The sequence below is a fragment of the Sceloporus occidentalis genome, unplaced genomic scaffold (assembly GCF_023333645.1).
Source record: "Sceloporus occidentalis isolate IW3139 unplaced genomic scaffold, rSceOcc1.0.p SCAF_577, whole genome shotgun sequence".
NCBI classification, from domain to species: domain Eukaryota; kingdom Metazoa; phylum Chordata; class Lepidosauria; order Squamata; family Phrynosomatidae; genus Sceloporus; species Sceloporus occidentalis.
The window spans coordinates 49,006-68,276 of NW_028317557.1; the positions used below are offsets into that span (position 1 = coordinate 49,006).

General features: G+C 48.4%; 2 protein-coding genes across 2 annotated transcripts; one reads left to right on the top strand and one right to left on the bottom strand.

Annotated features, from left to right (window-relative positions):
- Nucleotides 1-492: 492 nt before the first annotated feature.
- On the top strand, nt 493-14,766 carry LOC149271056 (F-box only protein 41-like). The gene is made up of 12 exons (XM_089507665.1): nt 493-1,196; nt 5,978-6,185; nt 6,872-6,951; nt 7,396-7,739; nt 8,047-8,279; nt 8,653-8,768; nt 9,274-9,426; nt 9,884-9,979; nt 10,118-10,236; nt 10,795-10,953; nt 13,962-14,077; nt 14,704-14,766. The coding sequence occupies exons 1-12, from the start codon at nt 493-495 to the stop codon at nt 14,764-14,766; spliced, it is 2,391 nt and encodes a 796-aa protein (XP_089363791.1).
- A 3,912-nt stretch (nt 14,767-18,678) lies between these two features.
- On the bottom strand, nt 18,679-19,217 carry LOC149271057 (T-complex protein 1 subunit eta-like; the record flags this gene model as incomplete). The annotated part of the gene is made up of 2 exons (XM_089507664.1): nt 18,679-18,897; nt 19,101-19,217. Coding segments are annotated over 2 exons (336 nt in total), but the record flags the coding sequence as incomplete, so codon positions are not given.
- Nucleotides 19,218-19,271: the final 54 nt, after the last annotated feature.

Here is a 19,271-nt window from a genome sequence, read left to right on the forward strand (position 1 = left end):
TAAGGAGGTCCGGTAAGGATAGCCGTATATAATATATATAATATATATCACTTCCCGGTAACTGCGCTGTGATTGGTTTCATTTGCTTTGTCTTCTTCTGGTTCTGGCCACATTATGGTCCTGAAGGACCGAGTTGGACACCGTTGGGTTAATATGAGTTACACGCGTGTAAAATGTCGCATAACATATTGAGAACAGTCTCCCCGTCACGGCGTATTTGCGTTCTTTGACGTTATGTTCCCGTCTCTTTTCAGAGTGATGTCCCTGCAGAAGACCCCCCCCGCGAGGAGCGAGACCGGCACGAGACGGCTCTCCTGGAGGTCTGCGTAGAGAGTCTGTCTGTCGCTCAGAGATGAAGCCGTGGATGCAGAGGAAGAAGCGCTGCTGCCCCTACAGCTCTGCCCCCTGTACCCCGCCGGGCACACCATGATCCTTCCCACCCCGCCGCTCTCTCTGGGGCTCCCTGATAGACACCCCCGGCTCGGCTGAGGGATGGCCTCTTTGGATCTTCCTTATCGTTGCCCGAGGTGTGGGGAGCACAAACGTTTCCGGAGTCTGTCTTCTCTGAGGGCCCACCTGGAATACAACCACACGTACGAGACGCTCTACGTCTTGTCCAAGACAAATAGTATCTGCGATGCCGCCATCTTTCCCTTAACCAGCGAGACGGCCCTGCTTACCCCGGCCCACCGCAGGGAGGTGTTTGAGAGCACATCGTTCCAGGGAAAGGAGCGGAGGTTCTCCAGGGACGCGGTCCAGCCCGAGGACCCGAGTCCAGCATCTTCGCGTTACCCGCCGGAGGTAGACATTCCCCTCGGGGAGATATTCACCAAGACCACGATGGCATCTCACTCCCCGCCGCCTGCCGCCGTGGACGCCGCCTACGAGGAGGGCCTGGCAAGGTTAAAAGTGAGGGCGTTTGAGAAGCTGGAGGTGGACAAACGCCTGGAGAAGCTGACCGAGGAGGTCGAGCAAAAGATAGCCACCCAGGTGGGCCGACTGCAGGTGGAGCTGGAGAGGAAGAGCTCGGAGCTGGAGAAAGCCAAGCAGGAGAGCGTCAGGCTGGGCCGGGAAAAGCAGGAGTTGGAGGACAGAGCGTCGGAGCTCACGCGCCAGGTGGACGTCAGCGTGGAGATGCTGGCCTCCCTCAAACAGGATCTGGTGCAGAAAGAGCAGGAGCTGACCAAGAAGCAACAGTAAGTGGCGTGTGTACAGAGGTAGTACTCTCAGCCGCGCACGACGCAAGAAAGCGGCACCAAAAGGAGTATCCGCCGCTATCGCGGGTCCTACGCGATACATTTACCGTACCTACTGTACTGTTAGAAGCCCTTTGTACGTCACCGCGGAGTATGACGGTGCTATAAAAGTCAGTAAGTAATAATATACCATGAGAGCGGCCATCTTAAATTCCTGTTCGTAGGAACTGTGTGATTATTCCTCCCCATTACGTTACTGCTCCTGTGTTGTTATGTCGCTGATTGTCAGGTTTGATTCAATGTAACGTCCCGAAGCTGTCTCTATAAACAATGAGATGTTGTAGGATATTAGGAGACGGTCCGCGGCGCTCGGTGTCAGTCTGTGCTGTCTCTGCACTGACTGCCGGCTGTCACTGAGAGGTGGCCTCATCCGATGATGTCACCGGAGAGACACGTGTCATACGAATCAGACACAGGAGACTCTGTATCCATCACATGATGAGATGTGACAGCCTGTGGGGTGGAGTGGGGTGACTCACTTGGATAAAGAGACACTCCGGATTTCCCGAGACCAAACTGGCAGAAAGGGAGAAGAGCGCCTTGCGCCCGGGAGCTTACAATCTAGTCGATTGCTAGAAATTGCTCAGATCAGCCATGAGTCGGGTGTTACATGTACGGAGTGTGACGTCATCGCGTAGATGTCATGTGGACAGAGCTACGCCGTGACATCACATCAGGATCATAATGCGTATATATATATATATGTGGGGTTTGACTGACGTTATACTTCCTATGTTTGTAGTGCATATTCTGCGGCGCTGTACTAAAAAAAGTAGACCCGGATCATATGGCATTAAAGGGGTTAACGCTGCAAAAATCACGCGCCGCACCTGATCCTCGCACTCAACTTAGACTGATGCGAGAGGTGCGATGTCGCCCGAGCCGTGTGACGCAGGGGAGGGGAAGGTGTTATATATATATATATAAATACAGTATATATATATATATATATATATATATCATGGGCTGGGCGGGGAGGAATAAGTGCTATAATCCATTTTACCATTTAATTAAGAAACCACCACAGGGGAAAGTTTTGTTTTATTTAAAAATATATCTATAATAATCATAAAAATTTAAAATTTATTAAAGCACATTAAATCCTTTTTTATATATATGTCACAGTATAATTGTATAAAACTGTGGCAAAACGTGGCAGAACTAGAATTATCTGATCAGCAAGAGGGGAGAGATAATGGGGAGGAAAAATCATATATTCCAATGGTAAGGGATAATTGCTTAAATCTTGGGGAAATAATATTTATCAAAAAATATTCGTTTTTGGCAGATATTATCTGTTAAAAAAATGAAAATACTTTTTAATAAGCGAATGAATAATAAATACAAATCAACGACTGCTCATTTCTCCAGCTGTGGGAAGCAGTTTAAGTCGATAGTTACAAATCCCTGAATATAAATACCGTTAATATGCCCTGAAATGTTTGATCGCCTAACAAAAGATGGCCTACATTCCTGGCGGAGTGCGGAGGCTTCATTCTCCTCATTCTCTCACTCGCGCCGGGCGGCCGTTCTCTTGGAGAGATGTCTGTTCAGAAGGCGATACTCGGGATTATTGTTTAAATTGTGTAATAAATTGTGGCGTCGATCAGCAAGCAGGTTCTGCGTTTAGTTCGGCGCCTGATGCTGATCACCTGGGATTTTCTGGTCCAATGAGATGTAGCCTGTAAGCTCCTCGGGGGAGGAACCTCCTTTCCTAATGTATTCATGACTATTGAACCACAGTCAGGAGGTCTGTAGACCACGCAGATTGATTATCATTGTTGGGCGGCACTTATTGTACAGACTGGCAGATGCCCTGCGGGCCGCCGGCCGGCAGCGCTCTGTACTGCCAGCTGGATATGACGGGCCGCACCCTGCATGACTATAAAATTACGGGCAATTTCGTATATTTCCAATGTTAATCTTTTTTGTAATTTTGTGACATCGCTACAGAATCTGCTGGCGCTCCAGCAATAAGCGTCAGCGAATAGGCCGAGACCATTTTAAGAAGCTTTTTACAGTTTCTATGGCAACGACTTTTCAGTGTTTTGTTTTTGTTGTTACGTGAAAATTACGTATTGCCAGCAAAAATTCTGCAGAGGGCAAAATCATTTCTCGGAAGGGTTGGGGCATCGAGCAGGACCAGGAACTGTGATTCTAACGCGGCATTCAAACCGGGCATTCAAACCGGGCATTCTAACGCGGCATTCTAACGCGGCATTCTAACGGGGCATTCTAACGGGGCATTCTAACGCGGCATTCTAACCGGGCATTCTAACGCGGCATTCTAACGCGGCATTCTAACGGGACATTCTAACGGGGCATTCTAACGGGGCATTCTAACGGGGCATTCTAACGCGGCATTCTAACCGGGCATTCTAACCGGGCATTCTAACGCGGCATTCTAACGCGGCATTTAGTTATAAAAGTATTAAATAAGCAGAGTAGGTGGAACAGCAGCTTTAACTCCATTTTCCAGGTGCCGAAGCCAGTTGTAGAGAGAATGAATTCTGTGTGTATGTATGTATATATGTGTATGTAGGTGTGTGTATGTATATGTGTATGTATGTGTATATGTGTGTATAGATATGTGTGTATGTATGTATGTGTATGCGTGTATATATGTATGTATAGATGTGTATGTATGTATGTGTATATGTATAGATGTGTATGTATATGTATGTATAAATGTGTGGTGTATATATGTGTGTATGTATGTGTATGCGTGTATATGTATGTATAGATGTGTATATGTATGTATGTATGTGTATGTATTATGTATGTATGTGTGTGTATATGCGTGTATATATGTATGTATAGATGTGTGTGTGTGTATGTATGTGTATATGTGTGTATATGTATTATGTATGTGTATATGTATAGATGTGTATGTATATGTATGTATAAATGTGTGGTGTATATATGTGTGTATGTATGTGTATGCGTGTATATATGTATATATAGATGTATGTGTATATGTATAGATGTGTATGTATATGTATGTATAAATGTGTGGTGTATATATGTGTGTGTGTATGCGTGTATATATGTATATATAGATGTATGTGTATATGTAAAACATCCAAAAATAGTTACCGGCACTCCAGGGACTTCTTTAAATAATCACTCCAGAAACTGCAGTTTCCAAATCAACGTTTCAGTCTGTTTATTAGCCTTTCATCAGGACGTGTATATGTGTATATGTATGTATGTGTGTGTATGCGTGTATATATGTATGTATAGATGTGTGTGTGTGTATATGTATGTATATGTATTATGTATGTGTGTGTGTGTGTGTGTGTATGTATGTATATGTGTGTATATGTATTATGTATGTGTATATGTATAGATGTGTATGTATGTACGTGTGTATGAATGGATGCAGTGAGAAGTGCCGTGTTGCTGTCCAGCTGCTGTCGCAGACGCCATGCAGAGACTGAAGCCCTCAGCAGTTCCGCGCTCGGCCATTGATCCCTCTCACAGGGGAGATCCAGAAATTAACCGTGTCACTGCCAAAGGGCAAGGTGCTGTATTCTTCCCTCTGGCATTGAACTGGTTAAATAATGAATTTACTACCCTGTAAAATCAGGGTCTCTACCCCACAGGTGAGATGGGGGAGAGAAGAGAGAGATGGGGGAGAAAGGAGACCAAGAGGAGAGAAGAGAGACAGAGGAGAGAAGAGAGAGACGGGGAGAGACATTTAAATACATAAAGAGATAAAGGACGGGAGGGAAAATTATTTCTGAGGAGGAGAAAAGTTATTTTCATGATAGGGTGGTAGATTCATGGAGCAGCCTCCCAGCAGAAGTGGTAGAGGGTAATAAAGTGAGAGTATTAAACATGCATGGGATAGACATACGGCTCCTGAATCTAAGACAAGACCAACGACTGATTACTGAGTCTTTATATCAGGAGAAATGGCCGGCAGAGTAGATAATTTGTGTAAAGGATGATTTTTACCCCCAAATCTGTGAAGAGGGTATTTTATCTATCGGTGAATAATCTCCCCCAAAAATCGCTTCTGTCTGTTTATTTGTTCTGTTTGGCCTCGTTCTCTCGCTGTACGTGGTTTATATTGTTTTTGATATTGGGTGCTCGGGGAGGGAGCGGGCCGTGGTATGGGGTTATACGTCGTGGGTAATATTGGGTGCTCGGGGAGGGAGCGGGCCGTGGTATGGGGTTATACGTCGTGGGTAATATTGGGTGCTCGGGGAGGGAGCGGGCCGTGGTATGGGGTTATACGTCGTGGGTAATATTGGGTGCTCGGGGAGGGAGCGGGCCGTGGTATGGGGTTATACGTCGTGGGTAATATTGGGTGCTCGGGGAGGGAGCGGGCCGTGGTATGGGGTTATACGTCGTGGGTAATATTGGGTGCTCGGGGAGGGAGCGGGCCGTGGTATGGGGTTATACGTCGTGGGTAATATTGGGTGCTCGGGGAGGGAGCGGGCCGTGGTATGGGGTTATACGTCGTGGGTAATATTGGGTGCTCGGGGAGGGAGCGGGCCGTGGTATGGGGTTATACGTCGTGGGTAATATTGGGTGCTCGGGGAGGGAGCGGGCCGTGGTATGGGGTTATACGTCGTGGGTAATATTGGGTGCTCGGGGAGGGAGCGGGCCGTGGTATGGGGTTATACGTCGTGGGTAATATTGGGTGCTCGGGGAGGGAGCGGGCCGTGGTATGGGGTTATACGTCGCGTTGACGCTTGGTTATTATCTCGCAGGGAGGTGATGGAGATAGACTTATTCCTGAAGGAGACAGCGAGCCGCGAGGCCAACGCCAAAGTGCGTCTGCAGCAGTTCATCGAGGAGCTCCTGGACCGGGCCGACAGAGCCGAGAAACAGCTCCAGATCATCAGCAGCTGTGGCAGTACCCCCAACGGCAGCTTGGGGCGCTGCAGTGTCCCCGGGTACAAGGTGCAGCCCAGGCAGGTGCGTATGAAGGGAGGCGGCGAGGGGTAAAACCCTGTCCTACGAACGGTAAGGGTGATGGCCAGGAGAACAAGTAAGTGCCAAGATGGCCAATCTACGGGGCCAAGAAATAGGTGGGAAATATAAGATGCCCCCTGTGGAGGACCCACGAGTTACTGCATGAACCAGTCCCACGAACTACGTAACGAGAGATGGCTGGAAGAGTTTCCAGTAGATGTTAATGATTTTGGACCAAAAAAGTAGTTGTGGTGGTGATGATGATGGTGATGATGGTGGTGGTAATGGTGGTGATGATGATGGTGGTGATGATGATGCTGATAATGGTGGTGGTGCTGATGATGGTGGTGATGATGCTGATGGTGGTGATGATGATGGTTGTGCTCATGATGTTGGTGATGATGCTCATGATGGTGATGATGGTGGTGCTCATGATGCTGATGATTATGGTGGTGATGGTGGTGCTCATGATGCTGATGATTATGGTGATGATGATGGTGGTGATGATGATGGTGATGATGATGGTGGTGCTCATGATGGTGGTGATGATGATGGTGGTGCTCATGATGGTGGGGATGATGCTCATGATGGTGGGGATGATGATGATGGTGGTGATGATGGGTAATCAGGATAACCATTTATTAAAATTTCTTTTAAAAAATACAAATTTCTCTATTCTCCCCCCAAAGCGGGACAGGAACCCCGGCCCAGGCTCAGCTGCCCACAGCTCGTATTCAGCCGCCAATCCAAGGACCTCCTCGAGTGTTGGGTGAGCGTCGTTCTGGTCACGTCACCCACCCCTTCTCGTGCAGCTTCGCTCTCTCGTTGCGCGGATCGTACAAATGCCTGTTTGCCAAAATTCTGTGGTTACCATAGAAACGTGGAATCTGACGGCAGATAGGAAGCATTCAGCCGGTTGAGTCTGATGTAAAGACCTGGGTGAAGTGAGGCAGAAGTGTAAGCGCTGTGACCGGCCGCTTTGTCTCTCTTTCATCTCTTTATTCATCTTTTTACTACACGTAGCTATCCTTTAACCGTCTCGTTTATGATGCTGACACGTTAATAAATGTTAATAAATCAGAGGTTTTTATCTTCCGCAAACGTCAGAGGTGCCCTAAAGAGAGGACAAACTTGGTCCTCCAAAGATAAAAGAGAGGTCCTTCTGATAAAGAATGTCCGGCGTCCGGTTATTTTTGGCCTGTTTTTTTTCCAGGGCCCCTGGTAGAGTGAAGACCGTCTCCCAGAGCTCGGGGGGGTACGACAGCGACGTCGCAGAACAAGCGGCAGAGGACGAGGCCTCAGACGGCCCGCGCTTCACGAGGAACAACTCGGGCTTGGAGAGCAGCTTTGAAAGAAATAACAATACCCCGAGCTCCGGCCTTCGCAGGCAGGCTATCCAGAACTGGCACCGCCGGCCCTACCGGAACAGCACAGAGGGGGAGGAAGGGGACATTTCGGACGTGGGATCCAGGACCACGGAATCTGAGGCGGAAGTTTGGGAACACGAGAGCGTCGGCTCTGCGGAGCTCAGGGTGTCGGGAGGCTGCCGGGCAAAAGGTAAGGAATGGCGGCAACAGCCTATAGAGGAGAATGATGATGTACTGATTGGGTGCCCGCCATAACTCCTCTCGCCCATACGGTGGAGGCGGAAAGGAGTAATAAGTACCATGACTTCTCCTACACGATGGAAAGGGAAGATATCCCAAGAATATAGTCCGGAATTCTAGGAGATGCTTCTAGATTTCCATTGCTTAAGGTCCACAAACTCAAGTGTCCAGAGAGATGTATTCATGAACCCGGTCCCACCGGCGGTGAGGAGACTGCTGTGCAGCACTGGTGACCTTCTCCCACTTGCTGCTCCCAGGAAGTTGCGACGGGAGGATGCAGAGACCAGAGAAGGGGAGTCCTTCCCGATCGAATGAGGTCATCAGCCCCGAAATCCTGAAGATGCGGGCGGCCCTGTTCTGCATCTTCACCTACCTCGATACCAAAACCCTGCTGCGGGCGGCGGAGGTCAGCAGGGACTGGAAGTTTGTGGCCCGGCACCCGGCCGTGTGGACCCGGGTGTTCCTGGAGAATGCGAGGGTGTCTCCGAAGGTGAGATAAGCCGCCTGTCACCCGACCGCGTGGCTCCTACATCCGTCCCTGCGGCGTCGCTATCTCTTCATTTATTCTGTCTGTTTAACGGCATCTCATTAACTAATCAATATCCAATTACACGGCGCTTTACATTCTGAGAGCCATTAACGTTAAAAGCCGGTCCACCACGAGCACTGAATATGGATTGGCTGAGACCGCCGGGGGAGGGGGGGTTAGATGGTATTGCCGGCAGTCCTTGCTGGTGGATTGAAACCAGTTACCCCGACATTAATACCGCTTTCTAACCCAAAAGAAATAAATAAAACCCTTTCCTTGTTAAATGTAGAGCCTCGTTCGCAGAGCTGACAATCTTTGTGCGGTTCTCTTTCAGTTCTTGGTCACGCTGTCTCAGTGGTGCACTCAGACTCACTCCTTGACCCTTCAGAACCTCAAACCTCGTCAGAGAGGAAAGAAAGAAACCAAGGAGGAATACATGAAAAGCACACGGTAGGAGCGGGGACCCCCAGCTCACGGTGGGACTGGTCCAGGAGCTCGCGCTTTAATCCGTATTCTGGCGTAGTGCCCCCTCATATATTTCCATGTGTTCCCTGTCCCCCCGCAGAATCCCCCCCATATGTTTTTGCCCCTTGTCTCCTCCCAACAGCTGATGAGACCCCCGTGCACAGAAAGCTCACCCATTGACTTTAATGGCAGCTCTTTAATTCCATTGATTGGATTGGAGAGCGAAAGCAGCCAATCGGTAGAGAGGAAAGTCAGAAGAGAGAGAGAGATGTTCAGCTGCAGCTCTGCAGCTTCTCCTAAAGATATATTTTTTTAGTGTGATTGTTCACGTTGAAAAATGCTTGTGAAAGTAGTGACAGCGGATCAGGGTTACTCACCAGTCCTTTAATACCCATGGGTGGGGCCGCCGGGGGCTTTAGAGCGTCCCCTTACATGACATTTACCCCCCTGGAGTGCTTGGAGACCCACGACGTACTCCGTGTGTTTGCAGGGGATGTCTTGAAGCTGGCCTGGAGTCGCTGCTCAAAGCGACAGGCGGGAACCTTCTGATCCTGCGGATCTCTCACTGTCCCAATATCCTGACCGACCGGTCCCTCTGGCTGGCCAGCTGCTACTGCCGGTCACTGCAAGCCGTCACATACAGGTACTGCCGGTCACTGCAAGCCGTCACATACAGGTACTGCTGGTCGCTGCACGCCATCACATACAGGTACTGCCGGTCACTGCAAGCCGTCACATACAGGTACTGCCGGTCGCTGCAAGCCGTCACATACAGGTACTGCCGGTCACTGCAAGCCGTCACATACAGGTACTGCCGGTCGCTGCACGCCGTCACATACAGGTACTGCCGGTCACTGCAAGCTGTCACATACAGGTACTGCCGGTCGCTGCAAGCCGTCACATACAGGTACTGCCGGTCACTGCAAGCCGTCACATACAGGTACTGCCGGTCGCTGCACGCCGTCACATACAGGTACTGCCGGTCGCTGCAAGCCGTGCCGTGTAATCACTGCAGATCGTTACTCCCAGTGCTCAGCGCTCTGAATTCTTTTGTTATTATTGTTTTGCCTAAAGTCGGTTTGTGTTCCTGTAACTTTCAGAAGTTCGACGGACCCCGTCGGGCACGAAGTGATCTGGGCTCTGGGGGCCGGCTGCAGAGACATCATTTCCCTCCAGGTGGCGCCGTTGCACCCTTGGTGAGTTCCTTCGATTTTGCTCCAAATAATGGAATTGGAGATTCTGGGCCGAATCTGCCAGAAAAACACCCAAAAATGACTCTGACGGCTAAACCCTGTCCAGTGGGCCGGGTAACCTCTCCCTGTACTCTCTTCCAGCCAGCAGCCCACGCGGTTCAGTAACCGATGCCTGCAGATGATTGGACGGTGCTGGCCACACCTCCGGGCCCTTGGTGTTGGAGGAGCCGGCTGCGGAGTGCAGGGTCTCTCTTCTCTAGGCAAGTGAGGGGGGCTTTAGGGCAGTAAATTATCCTTTCATGGAAGCCTCTAAGACCGGAATTATTAGGAATTTCCACCGTATTATCGGGTCGCCTCGTCTCCATTTATTTCTATATCGCCAGCAGATTCCATAGCGCTGCTGCAATAGGGGACAGGGAAGATCTCATTAACAGACGTTAATTAACCCTCATTAACCCTGCTAGGTTAGGGAGCTTACAATCTATTTGGAACGGGTCATAGTTATAGCACCAGAGTATCTTTATTTAAACAAAAGCTCGACCCCGGCGCCCCCTCATGGAGAAAAAAGAAAAAAGCAGCTCCCCAAAAACAAAGGGATTTGTTTTTGGGGAGCTATCTATCCACCATTCTATCCACTGCTACATGTATGATGCATACCGTGTTTAGGATCCATGCGGGGATTAACCCTTTTGTGGTAAAAATGATGACACTGTATGCCCTCCTACCGGCCGTGGCTTCATTCGTCGGTACGGGGTTTAATAAATGGCGGGCGGGCCGGTTCCTCTCGATTCTCCACGGCGGCCGCTCTCTCTCCGCAGCTCGGAACTGCATGCGGCTGCAGGTGCTGGAGTTGGATCACGTCACCGAGATCAACCAGGAGGTGGCCGCTGAGGTCTGCCGCGAGGGGCTGAAGGGGTTGGAGATGCTGGTGCTGACCTCCACGCCGGTGACGCCAAAAGCCCTCCTGCATTTTAACAGTGAGTATTGGCCTGCGGTGGGGTCTCCTGCCCATATTACCCTCACGACACCGGGGCCTGAGACCGGGGCCTTATGGGGGGCATTTACAGGGTGTTCTTAAGATTAAAGAGTTAAAAAGTTACAATATGAGTGGCCAATCAGAAGAAAGAAGGGTGAATGTTCTAAGCGTCAGAGGCACATTATGTGAATAATTAACCCCTTGATGACAATTGCCGGTCCGGGCACGTCACGGAAAAACATGTCGTTAACGACAAATGACGTGCCAGGACCGTCATTTGTTAAAACGGGTAAAAAAAATCGATCCGTGATCAATTTTTTTTACCCAAACGACCTCGAGGCATTCAGCAACGCCATGATCGGAATCAGGGGCCATGTCTGGCCCCTCCCCGGGGCGTCAACATCCGCCATACAATGTATGGCGGCGGACGCCCGTTTTAAAAGCGTTTAGGAGGCGATCAACGATCACCTCCTAAACTTAAATGGTGTCGCTGGAATGCCTCGATCAGGAGGCATCCAGCAACACCAAACACTTACCTTTGGATGGGCTGTGATCTTCGTCATCAGCAAGATGCCGGCGACCCGGGAAAAAAAAATAATAAAGACGAAAAAGTTCGCTAGACGGTCTCCTGACCCTCTAGAGAACTCTGGCTCCAATTGCAGGTTGAATACAGGTACTGCATTCAACCATGCAAGTCAATGGAGCTCAGCTTTCTAATCACAGTGTGATTAGAAAAAAATAAATTAAAAATAAAATAAAATTAATAATCATTAGAAAAAAAAATAGTAAAAAACCAGTAAAATGTAAAAATAATTTCCCTCTGATGTCACTATCAGGGGAACCTTCAAGTTGAAATTTTTAAAAAAATAAATAAAAAAAAAAGGCAAAAAAAAAATATATATATATAAAAAATATATTTTTGTGAGCAAGTCCTAAAATTAGCACATTAGCTTAAAACAATTCTCACATGGAAAGAGTTAAAATACTGGCATATTAAATGCCCGTGGGGTGTCTACTTTAAAAAAATGTATGATTTGATGGGGTAAATTGAATTGGCCGGGTTCAACAACGTCCCAATTAACACGGGGGGAAGGATGGCCACACATCTAATTTCCAATTAGAAAAATGCACACGTACCAAATGTGGCCTTTTAGTTCCCCCCAAAAATGACAAACCCATGCATGTGGGGTATCACTGTACTCAGGAGATGTTGCTGAACACATATTGGGGTGTCATGTGACAGCGGCATATACCAGGAGCTGTAAATTCATACATAAAGTAGGTGTGTGTGGGAAAAATACACTCAAAAAAATACTACTGCAAACTTTGAAAACATGCTGGTGGTAAAATGTGTGCATGCAAAGAGTTAAAATACCAGCATTTAAAATACCCTGGGGTGTCTAGTTTTCAAAAATATATGGCTTTATTGGCCACACTGAAATGGCCCGGCTCAAAGATGTACCAAATTGGCATTTGGGGATCCACTGCCCATGCCCTAAGTTCAACATTGAAAAATGCGCATGCCCCAAATGTGGCCCTTTTGCCCCCAAACAGCCAGGCAATGTCGTTCATGTGGGGTATCGCTGTACTCAGGAGATGTTGCTGAACACATATTGGGGTGTTTTGTGATAGTGACATATACGAGAACTTTTTAATTTATACCTGAAGTAAAATGTGTGTGACAAAACAAATGCAAAAAAATGACTACCACAAAGTTTGACAAAGACTGGTGGTAGATATGGTGCATGGAAAGAGTTAAAATACCAGCATTTAAAATACCCTGGGGTGTCTAGTTTTCAAAAATATATGGTTTTGTTGGGCATACTGAAATGGCCCGACTCAAAGATGTACCAAATAGGGCATGGGCAGTGGATCCCCAAATGCCAAAGTTCAACATTGAAAATGTGCATGCCCCAAATGTGGCCCTTTTGCCCCCAAACAGCCAGGCAATGTCGTTCATGTGGGGTATCACCGCGCTCAGGAGATGTTGCTGAACACATATTGGGGTGTTTTGTGATAGTGACATATACCAGAACCTGTTTATTCATACCTGAAGTAAAATGTGTGTGACAAAACAAATGCAAAAAAATTACTACCATAAAGTTTGACAAAGGCTGATGGTAGAATTAGTGCTTGGAAAGGGTTAAAATACCAGCATTTGGAATACCCTGGGCTGTCTAGCTTTCAAAAATATATGACTTGATGGGGTAAATTGCATTGGCCGGCTTCAAAGATACCCGAAATGGCACATGGGGGGAAGAATTACCAGATTTGGAAAAAATGAGTAAAAGATTTTTCAACTAAAATTTTTCTAAATTTTTCACCATATTTTATACTTTTTTTAATAGTAAATAATACGATACAATCAAAACAATGTCATCTAAAGAAAGCCCTTCTTGTCCTGAAAAAAACAATATCTAATGTGTGTGGGTTCAGTAAACGGGAAAGAAGAAAATTACAGCTAAACACAAGCAGCGCAGAAATGTTAAAAAGGCCATTGTCACGAAGGGTACAAAAAGTAAAATCAGCCTTTGTCACGAAGGGGTTAAAGGTGCCGTTCCACCGAGTCTGCTGAATTTAATGTTTATTACGTTTATTTCACTAAATGCAGCATCGGGAGCCCCGTTCCTGGTGTTACCCACAGTCCAGACCCTTCCCGGAAATAATCCTTTAGTAGAACTTGCCCCTCTTCGCAACATTTGCAGGGAACGCTTAATTGTCACATGACATAAACGAAGGCACCGCTAGGCGACTGCTGCCGAAACTGGATAAAAAAAAAAAAAAAAGCTCCTTAAGAGGTTCTGCGTTGTTTTCATGAGATGAAAGTCACAGATCTGGGGCACTCGTGTGTTTTGTAAGTGGAACGGCACCTTTACGACGCACTCTAAAGGGATGCTGGGATCATTCTGTGTCGGACCGGCCTGGCGTATCTTGGGTTGCCCCGGGTTCTAATGGGTTACACGGATCTGATTGGCCGCCGGGTTCTGACGGCTCAGTTATTTCTCGCAGGTGTCTGTCGCACCCTGAAGTCGATCGTGGTGCAGGTGGGCATCGGGGATTACTTTAAAGACCCCAGCAGCCCGGAGGCCAGGAAGCTCTTTGAGGAAATGGTGAACAAACTACAGGTAAACGTAAATATATCTACATATATGTGCTATTTGGGGTGTTACTATAGTAACGTAATGTTTAGCTAAGCAAATAAAAGCCAATCAGAATTGTAAGGGGAAGCACATTGTGTATCGTGGGATTGGGGACTGGGGACGTCTCCGCTAGTAAAGTCCTCTTTCTCAAAGGGCAGTGTTCTAGAGCGCAGTGTATTAGAGAGCAGTGTTCTCGTGCGCAGTGTATTAGAGGGCAGTGTTCTCGTGCACAGTGTTCTAGAGGGCAGTTTGTCTCGCTGGCAGTGTTCTAGAGGGCAGCGTTCTCGTGCGCAGTGTTCTAGAGGGCAGCGTTCTCGTGCGCAGTGTTCTAGAGGGCAGTGTTCTCGTGCGCAGAGTTCTAGAGGGCAGCGTTCTCGTGCGCAGTGTTCTGGAGGGCAGTGTTCTCGAGGGCAGTTTGTCTCGCTGGCAGTGTTCTAGAGGGCAGTGTTCTTGTGCGCAGTGTTCTCGAGGGCAGTTTGTCTCGCTGGCAGTGTTCTTGTGCGCAGTGTTCTAGAGGGCAGTGTTCTCGAGTGCTGCTGCACTTTGGGTTATACGTTGAGAACGCCGATTGGGCTCTATCATATAATATTATCATGCATTTTATGTTCCAGGCTTTGAAGAAGAGACCTGGTTTCTCCAAGATCCTACACATTAAAGTAGAAGAAAGCTGCTAGCCCCACGCTCTTCTGAAACGGACACTTTATGATCTTGAGGTCTCCGGAACGCTCCGATGTCCCGAGTCCGCCGAGCGAGTCTCCCCGTGAGAAACGCCACCTGTTTGCCAAATACACACTTCTAGGAGCGCGTCCCAGACCTCCTCGCGGAAGAACAAGAAGGGCTTGAAGGAAACTGGAGTCACCTCCTTCAGCCACGGCGGGGACTCCAAACTTCAGGGTTCTTTAGTTAAACTTTTGTGTTCTTGCGCGTCCGTTATGAGAAGTCGCCAAGAAACGCAGTATCAGGCTCAACCACGGCGGCCCCAAAAACACGTAGCGATATAAACGTTTCTACCGAGCATCGGAGAATAACGTCACATGATCATCATCATCATCATTATTATTTGTGTTTTTGTCAAGTGAGATATACGTATAAATCTGTATATTAATATATATATATAAATTTTAATTATAAATATATATATATATACATTATTATTTAAAAAGTAATAAAATAATACTGGGAGTCAGTAGGCGTTCTGGGAGAATGGAACTGAGATTATTCCAGCAGGACAGGTTCCGGGACCAGTGCTGTCCCTACCGGGCGAGACAAGGCCGACCCGGCCATTTCGGATGACAAATTAGCCAAATCTTTGATCTTTGGCACGGCGATAAACCGACCCGGTGCTCGAGGGGAAGAAACAGACGTAAGGAACGCTTGGGTCCGACTCCCCGTTGGAGTTTTTATTTCCAAGAACAGCACCTAAGACTCTGCTGGAGATCAGCGAGGAGCCAAGTCCAGAAGGTGCCCCCCCCACCCCGTTTACCAGTAATCTATTTTCATGCATTTTCTGGGGGTTTTCAGAGTTTTATTAAAAGAAAGCGCGTATCGGTGGTTAATGACCGGCACCAGCGGGGTCGCCACGCTTTACGGCGTTTAGAGAAAAGCGGTGGTGCCGGATGCTGCTTTATGTACAAAAGAGCCAAAAAGAAGCCATTTCCCAAAATCCATGATCTCCACAGTATTCCGATGTAGAGACGGTGTAATGTAAGCAGCCAATGGGAACCCCGTCCTGCTTCATTCCTATTGGCTGCTGTGTGGCATGTAGATAAAAGCGGTTCCCGAGTGGAATCCGGGCGTTCCGGACTGTATATTCTTGGTTCTGGTGATTCTCAAACCAATGGTTACGAGCCAACGCCGATAGGTTCCGTCCCCGTATTATTTCCTCCGTAATTTTAGGCACGCGGATCTTTAGCGGCGTCCTCTCCTTGTCACGTTAGAATTAGGCAGTCCCGGAATAAAGGGTGGAAGGGGGTTCCAGTTTTCTGTAAATCTGTTAGCAGGGGTTTGAAAGAATAAAATATAATGTATAGAAAAATTCTATGGCGCTCACAGAACAAAATGAGTTCAAGTGTTGGTTACAACGGGTGTTTTTTTGCGCAGAATCAAGGATTATTATTATCTTTTATTTATTCAATTTACGCAGCGCTTAAGGATTTAGAGGCCAGCGCTTTATAGACCGATTTATTTATGTGGCCCCGTTTTGATGACGTTATTTTTTATCGGGCCGTTTTATATATACCCCCGATCCGATTATTCTTCACTCGGGTAGCTTTGTGTCCGTATCTGGTGGGGATCGGGGATCAGCGGTCCGAGTCTTTACCCCCCGGTAGATCGAGGCAGGGTCGGCGGATTTGCCCGGGCCCTAGGCAGCCAGCGCTCCGGCACGGGAAGGACGCGGCGTTTGTTTTTTTTTTTTATAAAGGAGCCACCATATAGTTTTTTTGGGTGATTTTCCTTTAATATTTAGAAGTACATTTTGGGTTTAATTAACCGGCCCTCGAGTTCTTGTTCAGACTTTGTCCCAAGGCCGTGACGGGTGACCCCCCGGGTAATGGTGGGCAAAGTTTGGTCAAAGTAATAACGACGCAATTTAATAATTCCTCACCAAAGCGTTACTTTAAAGGGGAAGCGCCCCGGGGGGGAAGGGGCGCATCTAACAACGAGGCATTCATCAGGAGGTCTCGGCCCCCCAAGAATTTTTTATTATTTATGAGTAAATAAGCACAGATCGGGGTTCGTTCGCCTTTCTGACAAATTCTTTTATACCACGGGCAGTCAGCACAAGACGTGATCCCCTCACCCGTCACCTGCAGCGTGGGGCGTCACCTAGACACAAGCCTTTTATAATCTTTTAGGTAAAATACAAAAAAAAAAAAAAAAAAAAAAAATGGGTGGGGGCAAAATCACCAAAAATCAACTCTAAAAAGTTTTTTGCCCCCCCCCCGCGCTCTTGGGTCAGTTTCAGATATGATTTGCTGCATGCGATTGGCCGGTGGCTGCGCTCTCCGGCTCCCCCTGCTGGATCTGTGGTGTACGACACCTGTCATTCATGCACTCGCGCTGCCGGAAGCATCTCGACTCCTATTAACTTCCAAGGAGCTCCTATAGAAACCTGTCCGCTCCTTACGAGGGGGTCGCAGCTGAGACGCCGTAACAGAGCACAGGGGCCACGCGACGCGTTCTTTGGCCTCGGATACGACGGCTCCGTCTGATTCTAACTCCATATTGTGTCCCCCCCCCCGCAGCGCTTGTGTCCCTCCATTTCTCATAAGATGAAGCAGAGGTTTGTCATCTAAACGGACAGGGAAGTTCTCCCGAAAGGAACTACAACTCCCATAAAGCCGTGCCAGCCAAAACAAGAAGTCGCTCCTGGAGGTTTAAGGGTATCTGAGTCCCAATTATTTTCAGAGGGTTAAATAAAAATAAATCCGTGTTTTATTAAAACACTACCAGAAATGAAGAGTACAGTGCAGGGTATATGAGGTGCGCTCATGCGCAGCCCCCTCCATGCTGAATTTATTGTGGATAGGAGCTGTTTATGTTGAATAAAGATTACAAGGTGCTCTCCTCACGTCTCCGCGTGTCAATGTTTCACAAAACAAGTCTTACGCACGGCGTCTAGCGGCACAAACACGAAATGGTGAGAGGAGAACGGGTCCGGCAGCCGGGGAGGAACAAATACTCCCGCACTGGGTCCGCTTAGCCCGAGGCTCCCTCGTACGGAAGTAAACATTAAACGTGACGCCAAAGGTTAGCATTTTCTTTTACGGTTACACCGCACTTTAGTAACTCCTGGGATGCCCCCCCCCCACCAGGTTAAAGGTCACTTTTGGTACAGACTGCCCTGAAATTTGTCATTAACCCTTTATATCCATCCCAAGACAGAAGGCCAAACAGACTCCACAGCGAGATACCAGGACAGGGCTAACGCTGTCGCCTACGGGCTTCATACAAGCCTTTGTAACACGCGCGACCTCTCGCTGGACCACGGCTACCATAAACATATATAGGGTGTTTTGTCAGATTCTGGGGAGGAAAAACAAGCAAGAACCTTACAGCAGACTGAGGGAAGTGCATTTAATTCAGATTTGTTCAGAAGAAATAAATACAGTTACAAAAACGGCAAAACGCCTGCAGGAAGGAGCCCGGCCGCTTGCCTCGAACCGGGACTCGCGGCATCTAACAGACGCACCAAGCATGGGATGGAGGGACTGCGGGCGGCGCGGGCGGCCAGACGTCGGTAAGACGATTTGTGGGTTAAAGGGGGTAACAGGGACCCAACAAGAGCTTTCGTTTGTTTTGGGCGCCGCGGCTATGAATGAAAAGGGAAATGGTAGTAATACCCGCTAACTATCATGTGCTTCATCGCACAGTCCCAGTTAGGGTTATACACACTGGCGATCTGTAATAAGTACGACGCTAAACTTTTGCCCTGGCTGATCCGGCCGCTATAATCCCAGCCGCTAATAACCCCTTTGTGTTACCATTAACCCTTTGGTGATAGCGCCGAACCCACAGTCCTCCTTTTAAACTGGTACTGACGTGAAGAAACGTGACCGGGTCGGACAACGGGCTGCAAGCATGGTTTAATGATGGTGCGGCCGGCCCCTGCCGCGGCCCCCCGGAGCGCCCTCCATGGTGGAACGTGGATTCTTGATGGTTTCGTCCACGGAAAGGATGAGGCAGGCTGCTTCGGAAGCCGCGGTTAACGCATTGATCCTGACGATGGCCGGCTCCCAAACGCACGCCTCGAAATTATCAGCGATGTCCTCGTTGTTGACGTCCACCCCGTACCACATACCGCCCTGAAAGCATTCCCAAGACACGGTCAATGCCACGAGCTCGCTAGCCGCCATGCCATGGGGGGGGGGGGGGAGAAGACTCCCAGGACATGCACGGGCACAGATAAGAGATTTCACTGGGTTCTACATGAATTCCACCCCCAAGATATATATATAAGACAATGAATACCCCCGCGTGGCGTGAAGCGTTAACGGCGAGCACTCACCTGGGCATGCTTTGCTCTCAGTTTGTTGAGGATGTTGGTGGCATCGAAGCCGGCGTTGTCACACAGCTGCCGGGGGATGATTTCCAAGGCCTTGGCATAAGAGCCAATGAGGAGCTGCTGCTTGCCGGGAATGGTCCTGGAGTAGTCGCGCAGGTATTTGGAGAGCTCCAT

What these genes read in the sequence shown, in the direction of transcription:
- LOC149271056 (XM_089507665.1), top strand. Translation starts at nt 493, where the DNA reads ATGGCCTCTTTGGATCTTCCTTATCGTTGCCCGAGGTGTGGGGAGCAC. An exon ending in ACAAGGTGCAGCCCAGGCAG is followed by an intron (nt 6,186 to 6,871) that starts GTGCGTATGAAG and finishes CTCCCCCCAAAG; the next exon opens with CGGGACAGGAACCCCGGCCC. An exon ending in AGGACCTCCTCGAGTGTTGG is followed by an intron (nt 6,952 to 7,395) that starts GTGAGCGTCGTT and finishes TTTTTTTTCCAG; the next exon opens with GGCCCCTGGTAGAGTGAAGA.